Raw genomic sequence first — 16,332 nt, 5'->3', positions numbered from 1 at the left:
AATTAAGTTTTTTTTTTAGTTCAAACAAATCAATGAGAAAGGTTGGTTATTTGTCCTGCCGCACCATCCTAAAATGTAATAACCAGAATGTAATTTGATGTTTGTGTTTCATGGGTTCGTGTTGTTGATGCGTGCTATTGTACTTTCTAGGTGATAAGGAAAAAAATTATTTATTTTGTCAAATAATTTATATTTTTTTATATTTAACTTTGTTTGTAATTGCATTTCAAATATTAATTTATATAGGCCTTGAATTGGTACCTTTTCATCAGTTTGAGCGTAATTGCCGCCAAGTTTCTATGGGATGATATGGGTATTTCAGATAGTGTAGCCTGATCTTTACCTGTTACGGTTTTTTTTTATAGGATAATTATTCTCTCTTTTTGTGTTTATTTAACTTAAGGATGATCAGTCTCGAAAATGTGAGGATGTTTATCAAAGAGCTGAGATTGTCATGCTGCATTAACAGCCAACTGTTGTGGTCAATTCTGGTAGGCTCAGCCAACTGTTGTGGTCAATTCTGTGGTCAATTCTGGTAGGCTCAACCAACTGTTGTGGTCAATTCTGGTAGGCTAAAAGTCATCCACTTGATTGATTAATGGACATTAGCTGTTTAGCACTCCATGGTAAACACTTCAGGCTCCTTTCTTACCCTTTTCCACGCTGGTTCCTTGACATCTTTGAGCATAAAAGAATTTGGGTATATTAATTAAAGCTAAATTCATTTTTTTTAATCTCAACACGGAAAAAATTGAAACAGACATGTTTTTATGTACTTTATATCTTGAAAATACAAGAATCCGTCTAAATTAATACATATTTATTTTATATCTTCATTTTCATCTCCTAGAGCAAACGTGTTTTTATCATTTCAATGTCTATCGTTTTTATTTAGTAATATTTAACCAAAGGCAACCTTAAAGATTCATGCATGAAACATCCATTTCCTAATCAAGTACTAGGCCAATTCTTTCAAGTTTATATGTTAGACTTACAATAAAACACTATGTTATGTTTGGTAACCAGTATAAGCATCAAAAGTTAAATAAAAGGATCAAACCCAAACACATTAGTGTAAAACAAGGATCCAATTATCATCAAACCTATTTTAACTTAATCTCAACAATCGTGTCACTAGTTATTAATTATAACCCAAAACTCGCACAGAAAAAAGAAGTAACCATAATCAAAGCACATGCTTCTCGTATAATTTGATTACTTGGAATGTGTCTTGGAGGTATAATGTCATCGAATAGATAAGATCATTGAATTAAATTATGGGTCTTTTATCAATATTTTATTAAAATAATATTTTTTTTATTTTTTAAAAATAAAATAAATCCTTTTTATGTTGATTTAACTAGATTTAAATCGGGTTTTGTCTAATAATAAGATCATTCAAAATCTAATAAGGTAAACATCGTTGCACCGCATCAATGTTTTTCTAGTTTAATTTTAAATTTGTTCATGTCAAGATATATATATATATATATATATAACAAGTAAAGGGTCAAACGGTGGAAGATAAAAATCAATTATGTCTCATAATAATTTCATTTACTGTGAAGAGTTACTACATTATATTTTTTGAAAAAATCACATCCATTTATCTAAAATTACTGGTCTTTAAATAATAAAATAATTTTTTATATATAATTTGCTCTACAAATCTTTTTGAGTTAAACAAATACCAAGCAACATTCTAGAATGTGCAATGAAGTTTTTACAATACTCATAGTAATGGTCACAAGCTAATTTATAATTTATTAATCTATTTTATCAATGAAAAGTGATAGAAGCATAGTTATTAAACTCGGTCCGGGAGTTAGGTCCCGGGTTTCATGGGTCAACTCGGATTAACCCGGAAAAAATTAAAAATATATATTTAAAGTTTTAATATTTCATATGTAAAAATTAAGAAAAAAAACTCATGTAAATATAGGTTATACTTGTTATAAATAATGAAGTTTTAAAAAATATTTTAAAAAGTTTTTTATCCTACATTAAAAAGATACTATGTTAACCCTTTAAGTTGAAGTGTTTAAACCAAAAACGTTTTTTTATCGCACATTGAAAAAAATAATTTTTTTCTTGGGAATATACAGTATATATATTAATAGATTTCAAATCCCACATTGAAAAAGACATAACTTTTTTCTTGTAAACATATAATATATATACGAAATGGCTTTAAATCCCACATTGAAAAATATATTATATTATCATTTTAAGTTGAAATATTTAAACCAAATTTTTTTTATCCCACATTAAAAAAAATATAATTTTTTTCTTGAGAACATAAAGTGTATATATATTAATGAGTTTTAAATCTCACATTTAATACAAAAACCAGGTCTCGTCCGAGTTAGCTCGGGTCGCCGGCCGATCAACATGGTAGTTGCATTTGCCAGTTTTTTGACAAGCCCTGACCAATCTAGTCCCTGGATTTTAGGTTGATCTAATAGGTTGGTTCGAGTTTAATAATTATTGATAGAAAAAGAAGAAGAAAAAGGAGAAGAAGGAGGATAATATAAAAATTAAGTCAGATCAACCTCGTTTAATCTATTAAACATTATTTATAGGTAATGAGATCTAATAATTTAATTAAATTAAATTAAAATAAAATACAAAGTTTAATTCTCAATGAAATATAATATTAAATAATAAAATTTAAAAAAAAATTAATTAAAAATAAATAAAAATTAACTGGTTAATCTGCTGCACAAATAAAGATAATAAAATAAAAAATAAGTTTAATATTAAAACAATTTGGTGGGAAATGGAATTATGATGTTAGAGGGATGTACTTGAGAAAAGTAGGAACCAACTAAGAAATTTCTGTGGTCCCAACTATGTTGTTGACACTTGACAGAAAGACTTCAACCACCAATCAAATTATTTTTAATTACTTTTTGTGCAACTTGTCACTTTTCTTTGCTCATTCTCTCTTTGCACCACAAACACTTGGACACGGTAGAAAATACGATATTTTAAAATTTGGTCTTGACAGGTTAACTTGACAGCTGGATTGATTTAACGGATTGATCTGATAATATGGTAACATCCAGAGATTTCTTGGAAAATAAATCAAAGACAAACCGAGTAAAATGGAATCCAGAGCATACAAGAGCCGAGATTGAAACAGGAAATGCAGGAAAAAGAAGATGGACCCTTGTTTTCTCTTTTTATGGCCGGCGACCGGATATAAAAAGGGAGGAGATGAAGCTTTCAAATTATTTACAATTTTGCGGTCACTTATTGTGTCCATGTCATTTTGTGTCATTGCCCAGCTACCGGTACTATTCTAACACTGTTAAAAGTCTAAATAATCAATATTTCCTCAATTTATCTCTAAAAAAAATTCACTTCAATTAATAGCATTTTTTTTTTATTTCTTACGTCAATGTTTACCTCTTTTTGATAAACTCGTAGAGGTCTAAAATTATTCTGTCCAGTTATTACTTATTTAAATTCATTAAAATGTTTTAAATAACTTTTTAAAATTTTAATCTCAGAGTTTACATACATAATACATGAGTTATATACATTATGATTCAAAATATTGTTACAACTAAATTAAAAAAAAAAAACAAATGATCAAACCATTGATGCTGGTAATGCTCTCGTCTCCAGAATGGTCCGCTTGTACTTGGCTGATGGAGCTGAGGGAAAGCCAATGGCTGCAGAGTGTGGCTGTGATTTTCGCGAAATGAATTAGGGCAACCAAATTTTGTTCTCCATCATTTTGTCAATTCTCGCAGCTGCTTGTTTGACGCCATAAATAGTCTCAGCTTGTTGTTGAGATTTTTTGTTTTTTGTATATGAATTTAGAGTTAATTTCTTGAATATTAAGTTTTCTGATTTTTCTATATAATTAATTTTTTAATTTGATTTTATTAGTATTATCGTACATTTCTCATTCTAAAAAAAAAATAAAATACCAGAAGAGTATTTTTTTTTCTATTGAAAACATTTGTGGTTAGAACAAAGTAATTTTCACTGGAGTGTCGTTTTGGGATGCAACATGAATTTTACCTGTCAAATTTGTACGGCGTGAGAAGATGTTGCTCTCCATGGCTTCCTCCTTAAAAAAATTCCAACACATTTGAGAATTTTGTTATAAGAAAGATATCTCTTTTAAAGAAGAGAAGTGATACGTAAAATTTATAAATAATCTAAACTCTTAATTTTTAATCGATGTAAAATGTTAGAGTATCATGTTACTGAAAGAATCTTTCTAAGTGTATAATACGTTGTATTTGGGGCAAAATTAATAGTTTTGAATGTTTTTATTACTGAAACGTTTTTTTTCTCAACCTCGTTTTCTCTCTCTTCTTGTCAAATACAAAAGGTTTTTTTTAAATAATTTAATTTTTATTTATTTTATTTTTATCTTTTGTAGATTTGTTTTTTTTTTAATTTTGTTTTTTATCGTTTGATTTTATTTAATTTTTTTATTATTAAACATGACCTTTATTTTTATTTATTTATTATTTTTTTTAATTAAACATCCTTTTTAATTTATCTCTTAATATTTAATTTCAATATCAAATTTAATTAATCATATTAATCCTATTTTATCTTACAATTTAAATTCCAAGAAGTACCCGATCAAACAATATCTGCATTCAATTAAAGCTTATGGTACAATTACATAATAACGAAAATAAAATAAAATATGAACCAACTAAGAAATTTCTGTGCTGTTCCCAACTATGTTCCTGACACTGGACTGGAGAGTCTTCTTCAACCACCGATAAAATTATTTTTATTGATTTTTTATGCAGTTTGTCACTTTCCTTCAACCTTTCTCTCTTTACGCCACAAAAACTTATGTATATTTTTTTTTAATATTAAGATAATAATAAATTAAATTAATTAGGATCAACTCACTTATTAAATTCAGAACCTGAGTTATGAGACTATGATAATCACGTAAAAAAACAAATTATTAAGTTTAATTCTCAACTAACCAAATATTAAAAAATAAAAATAAAATAAATAAATAAATCATGTGGAGGTTGATCCGATGTAACTTAATTGATTTAGCTTGTTCAAAATTAATCCAGACAACTAATAAAAATATAATATGACTTAGAAAAAAATTCAAAATAACATATATTTTTTTTAATATGAAGATAACAAAGTAATAGATTGAATTGGGTTAAATAGAGTTAACTTGTAAACTTTTTTATCCGGGTACGAGACTATGAAGTATAATTCCTAAGCAATCAAATATTGAATGATATAATTGAAAAAAATTCAATTAAAAAAATAACCTAAAAATATGAACTGAGCTAATCTGTCAAGTCCATGACCTAAACTATAATAGAGATATAATCTTATAGAGAATAATCAAAATAAATTATGAAATTCAATCTTAAATAGCTAAAAGTTGAAGGATAAAAATTTTAAAAAGAAATCAAATTTAAAAAGAACATAAAAATAACTCAAGTTAATTCACCAAATCCATAATTAGCTCGTCATGAGATCGAGATAATCTTATAAAAAAAATACATGATTTAGCTCATTAAATTTGTGACTTTGGTTATAAGACCGAGATAACCTCTTAAAAAATAAATAAAAATAAATTAAAAAGTGCAATCCCTAATTGACCATATCAAACCCGATGATATGATGCAATTTCTAAAATTTTGAATTAAAAAATACCATAAAAAATGATTTAGGTCAACCCGTTAAGCATCATTCTTAGATTGTGAGGCCAGGATAACCTAATAAAAATAAAATAAAAAAAAACCATGAAATCTAATTCCTGATAAAACATATTATTAAATAATAAAATTGAAGAAAAAAAGGGTAATTAAAAAAAATTGATCAATCATGTTAATTTGCTAAGCCTGCGAGTTAGATTATGAAATAAAAATGACCCAATAAAAAGCAAATTCACTATTGAAGGACTCGTGTTCCAGGTCATGAAACTAAGATAACATCTTAAAATTTAAAACAACTCAATTGAATTTGGATTAAAATGTCAAAATCCTCGCCTCTAATCACGAGACTAGGATAACCCTATAGAAAATAATTTGAAATAGATTATGAAGTTTCATTCCCAACTGACCTAATATCGAATGATAAAGTTGGAAAAAAAAATTCAATTAAAAAAAAACATAAAATACAATCTGAGTAAACTTAGGTTAACATGTTAAGTATTATTTACGGGTTACGAGGTTAGAATAATATAATATAAAACAAACAAAACAAAACATAAAACTTGATTTTTAATTAATCAAATATTAAAAGATAAAATTATAAAAAAAAAAATCAAGTTCACTGAGTTAATCCATTAAATTCACAATTTTTATTATAAAAATGAGACAATTTAATAAAAAAAAAGTAATAGTAAAATAAAAAACATCCAAAAAAAACACTCATTCAAATAATTGTATAAAACATAATAATATAAAGTATAATTTATGATTTATTTATTTAATTTAGCATTTAGTGAAGTCTTTCCAATCAAACCCCTTTTTTTAAAAAATATAATTTCTAAAAAAAATAAATCAAAGACAAACCGAGTAAAATTCCAAAAGAAGAGAAAGATGGAATATCGATTCAGTTGCGACTTGGATACGTGTTTCAATAATAATTTTTTAAAAATTATTATTTTTTATTTTAAATTAATAAATTTTTAGTTTTTTAGATATTTTAATGTATTAATATTAAAAATAATTTATAAAAAATAAAAATAATTTATTTTAATATATTTTTAAATAAAAAACAACAAGAGACAACCGTCACCACTTAAATGGACTCCTAAGCATTTACAAGTTAAGAGTTAAAGCCGAGAGAGAAAAAGCTTTTGCCAGTTCTTTACACAAATTCTTTCCCCTTCTGTCACCTGAACAAAATCCCCTCTTCTTCTTCTTGTTTGTTTACTCTTCCTTCGTTACTTTGCAAAGAGGAGAAACCATGGACGGGGCTTTAGTAGGAGGAGCTTTTCTTTCTTCTTTCCTTAATGTTTTGTTCGACAGGATGGCCTCTCCCCAGGTGGTTGCCTTCTTCAGAGGCCAAAAAGTCAACGGTAGTAGTCTGCTGCAGAAGTTGGAGACAGCAATGACATCTCTCAGGGTGGTGCTTGACGATGCCGAGGAGAAGCAGATAACAAACAGAGCTGTGCGGGATTGGCTGGACCAGCTTAAAGACGCTGTCTATAAAGCTGACGACTTCTTGGATGAGATTGCATATGAAGCTCTACGGGGGGAGTTGGAAGCTGAAGGTCAAACCTTCACAAGTCAGCTTCTTTCTTTCATTAACCCACTTGAAATAGTGGGGTCGAGAGAGATCGAAGAAAAATTAAAAGTCCTCTTGCAGGATCTAGATCCCTTAGTTGAACGAATGGCAGCCCTTGGTTTGAACAACCGCAATGTAGAAAATCCATCATCGCATAGAACACCAACAACTTCTCTCGTGGATGGATCTGGTGTTTATGGTAGAGATGATGACAGGGAAGCAATACTGACGTTGCTTCTATCAGAGGATGCAAATGGAGAAAGCCCTGGTGTCGTCCCCATTAGGGGAATGGGCGGGGTTGGTAAAACCACGCTTGCTCAGCTTGTATACAATCACAGCAGAGTACAGAAGCGGTTCGATCTCAAAGCTTGGGTTTGTGTTTCAGAAGATTTCAGTGTTTTGAAGTTAACCAATGTTATCCTTGAGGCCTTCGGTTCAAAGCCTGCTTCTGATAATCTGGATCAGCTCCAGCTTCTGTTGAAGGACAGATTGGAGGGAAAGAGATTCTTGCTTGTTTTAGATGACGTTTGGAATGAAGATTATGCTGAGTGGGACAAGTTGCTTACCCCCCTGAAGTACGGAGCACAAGGGATGAGTAAGATTCTTGTTACAACTCGCAATGAAAGTGTAGCATCAGTCATGAGAACTGTTCCAACTCATCATCTAAAAGAATTGAAGGAAGACAGCTGCTGGTCGTTGTTTGCCAAACATGCATTTCGTGGTGAAAATCCCACTGCTCATGAAGAGTTACAAGAAATTGGTAGAGCAATAGCGAGAAAGTGTAAAGGCCTTCCTCTAGCTGCAGTAACACTCGGAGGTCTGCTACGCACCCAAAGAGATGTCGAGGAGTGGGAGAAGATATTGGAAAGCAATCTATGGGATTTACCCAAAGACAATATCCTCCCAGCTTTGAGATTAAGTTATCTTTATCTACCGCCACATCTGAAGCAATGTTTTGCTTATTGTGCCATATTTCCAAAAGACTATGAGTTTAAAAAGGATGAATTAGTGCTCCTGTGGATGGCAGAGGGCTTCTTAGTCCACTCTAAAGATGATGAGATGGAAAGAGCTGGTGCTGAGTGCTTTGATGATCTCTTGTCAAGGTCCTTTTTCCAGAAATCAAGTGCCTCTCGCTCATCATTTATGATGCACGATCTCATGCATGACTTGGCTACCCATGTGTCCGGTCAATTTTGCTTCAGCTCCAGGTTGGGGGAAAATAATTCTTCCAAGGCCAGCAGAAGGACTCGACATTTATCACTCGTAGTAGACACGGAAGGTGTTTTTTCAAGCACAAAATTAGAAAACATCCGTGAAGCCCAACTTCTACGCACATTCCGACCTTTTTCACGCTATTTGAGGTGTCCTCCCGAAATTTATAATGAGATCTTTCAGTCAACACTTGGGCGCCTACGAGTGCTAATCATGTCTGCTTGTAGAGATGGAGCTAATATGTTACGTTCAACTAGCAAGTTGAAGCATTTGCGGTATTTGGATCTCTCTCAGTCAGATTTAGTAACGTTGCCTGAAGAAGTGAGTGCTCTTCTCAATTTGCAAACGTTGATCTTGGATGGTTGCCATCGACTTGCTAGTCTACCTGATCTTGGAAATTTGAAGCATTTACGACATCTGAATCTTCAAGGAACAGTAATCGAAAGGTTGCCTGAATCTCTGGAAAGGTTAATCAACTTGCGGTATCTTAACATCTCAGACACGCCTTTGAAAGAGATGCCACCACATATAGGTCAACTGACAAAGCTCCAAACGTTGGCTTTCTTTCTCGTGGGAAGACAGAGTGAGACTAGCATTAAAGAATTGGGAAACCTACGACATCTACGGGGAGAACTTCATATTAGGAACCTTCAAAATGTGGTGGATGCTCGGGATGCTGGTGAGGCAAATTTAAAAGGTAAAAAGCACCTTGATAAGCTGAGGTTTACATGGGATGGTGACACTCATGACCCGCAACACGTAACAAGCACACTTGAGAAGTTAGAGCCAAATAGAAATGTGAAAAATCTTCGGATTTATGGTTATGGAGGTATAAGGTTTCCGGAGTGGGTAGGAGAGTCCTCTTTCTCAAATATAGTGTCCTTGAAGCTCAGTGGATGTACAAACTGCATCTCCTTACCACCGCTCGGGCAATTAGCTTCTCTAGAGGATCTCTCAATTGTAGATTTCGATAAAGTTGAGACTGTGGGCTCTGAGTTCTATGGGAATTGTACAGCTATGAAGAAGCCATTTGAATCCCTCAAAACATTAACTTTTAGAAGGATGCCAGAGTGGCGTGAGTGGATTTCAGACGAAGGCAGCCGGGAAGCCTTCTCTCTCCTTGATAAGCTTTCAATCACAGAATGCTCCAACCTTGCAAAGGTCCTACCTCGTCACCACCTTCCACGTGTAACAAGTCTTGTAATTAGAGGATGTAAGCAGCTCGCGACTCCACTTCCTAGGTTTCCTAGGTTGGACTATCTCAATGTTTCTGGATTCGACTCCCTAGAGTCCCTACCCGGGGAAACTGATCAAATGGGTTGGTCACCCTCTGATTTGAAGGAAATTCATATCAATGGCTGTGCTTCTCTCAAATGCGTCGCACTGGACTTGCTCCCCAAGTTAAAATCTCTTTCTATCTCTGACTGTCCAGATCTCGAATCACTATGTGCACATGAAAGACCTCTGAATGATCTCACATCTCTCCATTCTTTGAGAATCGAGAACTGCCCTAAATTAGTTTCATTTCCCAAAGGAGGGTTACCTGCTCCAGTCTTGACACATTTGAAGGAAATTCATATCAATGGCTGTGCTTCTCTCAAATGCGTCGCACTGGACTTGCTCCCCAAGTTAAAATCTCTTTCTATCTCTGACTGTCCAGATCTCGAATCACTATGTGCACATGAAAGACCTCTGAATGATCTCACATCTCTCCATTCTTTGAGAATCGAGAACTGCCCTAAATTAGTTTCATTTCCCAAAGGAGGGTTACCTGCTCCAGTCTTGACACGACTTGACTTAGGACATTGCAGCAACCTGAAGCAGTTGCCTGAGAGTATGCATTCCCTCCTCCCATCCCTTATCCACTTGGAAATAAAAGGTTGTTCAGAAGTTGAGTTGTGTCCAGAAGGGGGTTTTCCCTCCACATTACAATCACTTGAGATTAGTAATTGCAACAAACTCATTGCTGGCCGCATGCAATGGGGCTTGCAAACGCTCCCTTCTCTTTCAGACTTTACAATTGGTTGGGACGAAAATGTTGGATCCTTCCCTGAAGAGATGCTTCTGCCCTCAAGTCTTACATATCTTCAAATCTATTCCCTAAAACACCTGAAATCTCTTCCAAGGCTTCAACACCTCACCTCTCTTACATCATTGAGAATAAGTGACTGCCCTCTGATTGAGTCAATGCCAGAAGAAGGGTTGCCCTCCTCCCTTTCTTTTCTTCTAATTTACAATTGTCCTATGCTGAAATCTCTTCCAAGGCTTCAACACCTCACCTCTCTTACATCATTGTTTATATGGTACTGCCCTCTGATTGAGTCAATGCCAGAAGAAGGGTTGCCCTCCTCCCTTTCTACTCTTGTAATTAGCTATTGTTCCATGCTGAAATCTCTTCCAAGGCTTCAACACCTCACCTCTCTTACACAATTGGAAATAAGTGACTGCCCTCTGATTGAGTCAATGCCAGAAGAAGGGTTGCCCTCCTCCCTTTCTACTCTTAAAATTTATAGTTGTCGTATGCTGAAATCTCTTCCAAGGCTTCAACACCTCACCTCTCTTAGACAATTGTCTATAAGTCACTGCCCCATGATGGAGTCGATGCCAGAAGAAGGGTTGCCCTCCTCCCTTTCTACTCTTCGAATTGAAGATTGTCCTATGCTGGGTGAAAGTTGTGAAAGGGAGAAAGGTAAAGATTGGCCCAAGATTTCTCACATTCCTCGCATATATATTAGCGGAGCAAAGAAGTAGCAGTTAAAAGGAGGTTTTCTTTCAATCGTCCAACATATTGAGGTATTGCTACTAAATAGTTTATTTTCTTTTCAGTAATCAAAGGCAATTTCAGTTACAATTAGGATGAATGAAGTACAGATATTGTCCATTTTGTATTGTATTTATTTGTTGGATGTTGAAATACAGATATTTTCTTCCTATTGTCTCTCATTCATCTCCATAAATAATAATCATCATTCTATTTCAATATATCGAGCTGGAGGATCATCACATGCTTCAGATTTTGAACTGCCAGCACCACCCTTAATTTGGACAGGGGGCTATTATCATCGAATTTTAGCAACGGAATATTTCTTTTGCTAATTTAACAACAGAATGTGTGTATATGATTCTTTTAATATCAACAATGACATTTAGTGATAGAAAATCCAAGCTAAAAAGGATTTAAAAAATATTAAATTATGTAAGTAATTTGCAACGGATTTTTCGTTATTGACGTGGTTGGCAACATCAAATCTGCAACTGATTCCAAAAATAAATCAAACCCTTAATTATATAAAATCCACATCCTTTCTCCCTTTCTCTTTTCCCGCATCTTCAAAAATAAAATAAAAAGTTCTCCATCTCTTTCTCTAGTCTCTTCCCTTCCCCAAAAATTCGAAATTCAATAACTTTTTTTTTTATCTTTTTATATATTATTTAACTTTGATTAACTTGTTTTTATTCCATATAAAGCAGAAGTTAAAAAATGATTTTGGAGTACATGTAAGTCATATCTTTTTTGGAGTTTACTGTTGTTCAGGACAAATAATTAGTCATTTTCATATAATCCGCCATTTCCGCTCTTTAGTTAACTTGCATACATACAGAGAGATCATTTTGGTTAAATTATTAAGACGCAAAGCAAATTCCTTCATCAGATATGGGATTTCAAAGGAAAAATAGGGATTTAAATCTTTACGGACCATTCGTAAACCATTGATCTGAGAGAGGGATATTTGGGTTTCGTGCTTGTTTCATAAATAAATAAATAAAATTTTCTCATGAGGAGATTTCAGATATAATAAATTATGTTCGTTTGGATCTACGAAGGAAAGAGGAAGAAGAAGTGGAATGGCTAATGGCTAAGTTCTTAAATTGGATGACCGGCTTAGCAATTAAAGGGTTACTGGCTACCAAAAAAAAATGATATGAATTATTAACAACAAAAAATTAAATAAAAAAGAAGCTGCTAACTGAAAAATCAGCGACGAAAATCCAATGTGAAGCTAAAACCTAAGCTATTAGAATAGTCAAGTTAACTGTTTAAATTTACAATTGTGTTAGTGGAACTGTGGAAGTTGGATAACTCATTAAAAAAATATTATATTAAAATTAAAAAATATATTGATTAAAATATGAAATGAAAAGAAAGATTGATATATAATAAAAGTTATTCCAATCAAGCCCACTTTTTCGACCATGGGATCTCTCGGCAAATAAAGCAAGTAAAATTAATTAAATATGGGATCTAACTCCAATTTCCTAGCAACCGCCACCATAGTTTTGAGACCCGGTTCAGCCCAGCAAGATGACCCGGAACATGGCTGACATGGAGCTAGAATCGAGCTGGGTTGAAAAAAAAATCTGGTATAACTCGACTGATCCAGTAAGTTGACTCGACCGCAAACCTGTACTTTATCAATGAAGGAAAAGTGACAAAAGAAGAAGAAAAGAGAAGAAATAAAGTGAAGTCTTCTTCTGCATTATTAGCACATCACGTGAAAAGAAAAATTATATAATAAAGTTATTCCAATCAAACCCGGCGAAGAAAGCAAGGACAAACCAAGTTACTCCATTTTCCAGTCACTTTTTCAACCGATAGGGCTTCTTGGCAAATAAAGCAAGGACAGACCGAGTAAGATGTGGGACGCGTAGTTCACGCATACACAAGCACATTCAGAATAGTATTCAATTTAAAAAAACAAAACAAAAATAAAGGAATAAAAGAAGGAAAAGTGATAAAAGAAGAAGAGAGAAGAAATAAAGTGAAGTCTTCTTCTGCATTTTCCTCCAAACAAAGTTACAATTTAGCACATCACGTGAAAAGAAAGATACAAACAAAGTTACTCCATTTTCCTCTCACTTTTTCAACCGATGGGGCTTCTTCGCAAATAAAGCAAGGACAGACCGAGTTGATGCGCTACCTAACTCCTTTTTCCTGGCCCGCGCAATTCACGCATACACGAACACATCCGGAACAATATTCATAAAATTAATTAACATCCCGTAAAAATTTACTTTAATTTAGAAAGGATTTTAAAATGTTATTTTTTTAATTTAATAATAACAAAGTTTTATATTAAATTGGTTCACCTAATTTAACCTGTTATTTATAATTCAGGTTATAAAATTATAATACCTAGTTCCCAAATAACCAAATATGATTAAGTTTTTCCAATCAAACCCCTCTTTTTTTAAGATGTAAAGTCTAGCAAAATAAATCAAAGACAAACACAGTAAAATTTCAAAAAAAAGAGAAAGATGGAATATCCCACCAATATTTAACCCACTTAAATTGAGTCCAAATCATAATAGCATCTACAAAGGATGTGTTAAATGAAAAGTTAAAAATTAAAAAATATATTATTTTGACTCTTTCATGTTTATTTTATACACTTCAAAAAAAATATTAAATAAAATGTCAAAATATCTTTTTCTTTCTTATAAATACTATTTTTACATATCCATAAAAAAAAAAACTAAAAAAGTGGGGTCATCAAAAACTAAACCAATTAAATATAGTCATATGAAAAAAAAATAACATCAAACTCATTAAATAAAATAAAACACTTATTTATCTCACTCCAATACAATTAGCTTTTCAACTAGTTTTTTCCATTAAAATATATATAATAAAAAAAAACTATATTTATATTATTCAAAATATGATTTTATCAATTTAGTTATTCAAAACATTGTTATTAAACTCAGACCGGCCCGACAGTAATATGAAATTTACTGTTTGAGATATAGAAGAAATTTGGTAAAAAGTTAGGGGGTGTGTGTAAGTGTGCATGTGTGTGCTTGGGTAAGAAGAAACGGAAGAAAAAAAGAGAGAAAGAGGGGAAACTACCATTTACATGTGAGAGAGATAGAATTGTAACGGAAACATAAAATTTTAAGGGAAGATCTTGAGGGAACATTAACCAAGCTTAGTGAGCATTAATTGGAAGGAATAAAAATCAAGTGAAGGTAAGTAGAAAAGAAGAGAGGAAGTTCAACCAACATTAAAGATGAGGAGGAGTTGAAAGCTTGATTTGGGAAGTTTTTAGAGTTTAATTACTTGCTTGACAATGCATTCTAAAGATTTTTGATATGAATTTTAATGGCTTAAAGTTCTTAATTGATTGAATTTTTGAAATTAAAAAGAAAGTTAGGGTTCTTGAATAAATTCGAGGGAAATAAAAATTTATTGTAATTTGTCATGGGAAATAATGTGAAAATTAGAGTAAAGTAATTAAATTACTGTAATTGAAGTAAAACTTTTGATAATTAAATAGAGCTAGTGGCCGGCCAAATGATGAGAGATTCTAGGGGATTTAGGGTGTGTTTGGTATTGCGGTTGCTGTTGTGGTTGTGGTTTGAAAAAAGTTGTTTTTATAAAAAGTACTTTTAGTTGAGGTTGGTTTGAAAAAATATATGTTTGGTTAAAACTGTGGTTGAAACTGAGGTTGAGTAAAAAGTAGTTTAATGTGTTTGGTTAAAAAAATGCTTTTCAAATTGAGGTTATAAAATAATTAATATATATATATATATATTATTTTTAATTTAAATATTGTAGATTTAACTATTGTTATTACATCATAAAATAAATAATACTTTATATAAAATATTTTGTATTGTTTCATTAAACCATTTACAATTCAATCACGTATAAAATACATTCGATAAGGACTACAGTTTCATTGGTTTTGTAAGCGCGCAACAACATCAGGTAAAATATCATCAGAAATAAAATTGGGATTGTGATTAAATTCTACAAATATTACGTCATCAAGCGATCTTCTTCTAATTTATATAGTGTTATTGGATAATGTAAAACACTAGTTTTTCGAAATAAAACACAATTAAAAATAAATTTTTTTTTTACTGGATCAGACCCGGTTCAATATATTTTTATAGTTTTGGACCAGGTCCGGTATCCACTGTTCATGTGAACAGTGGAGGAACTCTGAACTCTCCACTGTCCACTTAAGTGAACAGTGGAGAGTTCATTCTCCATATGAGAAGACGCAGGTAAGATCGCAGAAGAAGAACGCAGGAGAAGCAGATAAAATCTACTTCTCATGAGCTGATGTTCGACCTCAGTTATTAGGTGGAACCCATGTACAAAAATATGAAGTTTGGATGAACCAAACACTTTGATTCAGCTTTTGTTTTCAGTCGTTGCCGCTACCGCAGTGCCAAACGGGCACTTAATTGTGAATAAATGTTGTGAATTGATGAATAATGTAGTAAGTAGAACTGTATTTTGAATATCTCTTTACAACTTTTTAAATTTCATGGAACACTTGTGTTGATTCTCGAGATTGTGTTAAATATTACTACCATGAAAATCAAAAAAGGAATTGATGTCTAGATGAGGAATATCATTGAGTTGTTGGTCCTTATTAGATTTTGGTATGTAATGGAGTCATGAGACGTTAAAAATTCTTGAGATATGTTAAATTAGTGGCTAAAATTCATAGAATGGTCTATTTTTTAGAAATATAGTTTACTATGAAATTTATTTGATAAAATAAAATTAGGAACTTTATGGTATATTTCATTGACAATGAGTACCCGATTAAATAATATCTATATTCAATTAAAACTTATGGTATATTTCCTTGATAGCAAAATAAAAAAAAGTAAAACCCTGTAATATCTAGGTAATTTCTATGCTCTTTAAATTAGGCCTACAAATTAACTCTGCAACACATTAAAATTATTAAAAATATATATAACTCAATAACTTATAATTAATACTTCATTAAAAAAGTTAAAAAATAATTTAATTTAACTTATAGAATCATGATTATGCTTATGAAATAAAAATAACTTTTTAAAAAATAAATGAAAATAAATTATAAAATACAATTTTCGTTCAACAAA

General features: G+C 31.9%; 1 protein-coding gene across 1 annotated transcript; it reads left to right on the top strand.

The window, feature by feature from the left end:
• Positions 1 to 6,753: 6,753 nt before the first annotated feature.
• LOC118054293 (putative disease resistance RPP13-like protein 1) lies at positions 6,754 to 11,406 on the top strand. Its single transcript, XM_073407870.1, is given in 3 exon segments — positions 6,754 to 8,427; positions 8,429 to 8,514; positions 8,691 to 11,406. Coding segments are annotated over 3 exon segments (4,107 nt in total). The 5' UTR covers positions 6,754 to 6,930; the 3' UTR covers positions 11,215 to 11,406.
• Positions 11,407 to 16,332: the final 4,926 nt, after the last annotated feature.

This window comes from Populus alba, chromosome 3 (assembly GCF_005239225.2).
Source record: "Populus alba chromosome 3, ASM523922v2, whole genome shotgun sequence".
Lineage (NCBI taxonomy): Eukaryota > Viridiplantae > Streptophyta > Magnoliopsida > Malpighiales > Salicaceae > Populus > Populus alba.
The sequence above is the reverse complement of the archived record's forward strand: the minus strand, read 5'-3'. Positions and strand labels throughout refer to the sequence as shown.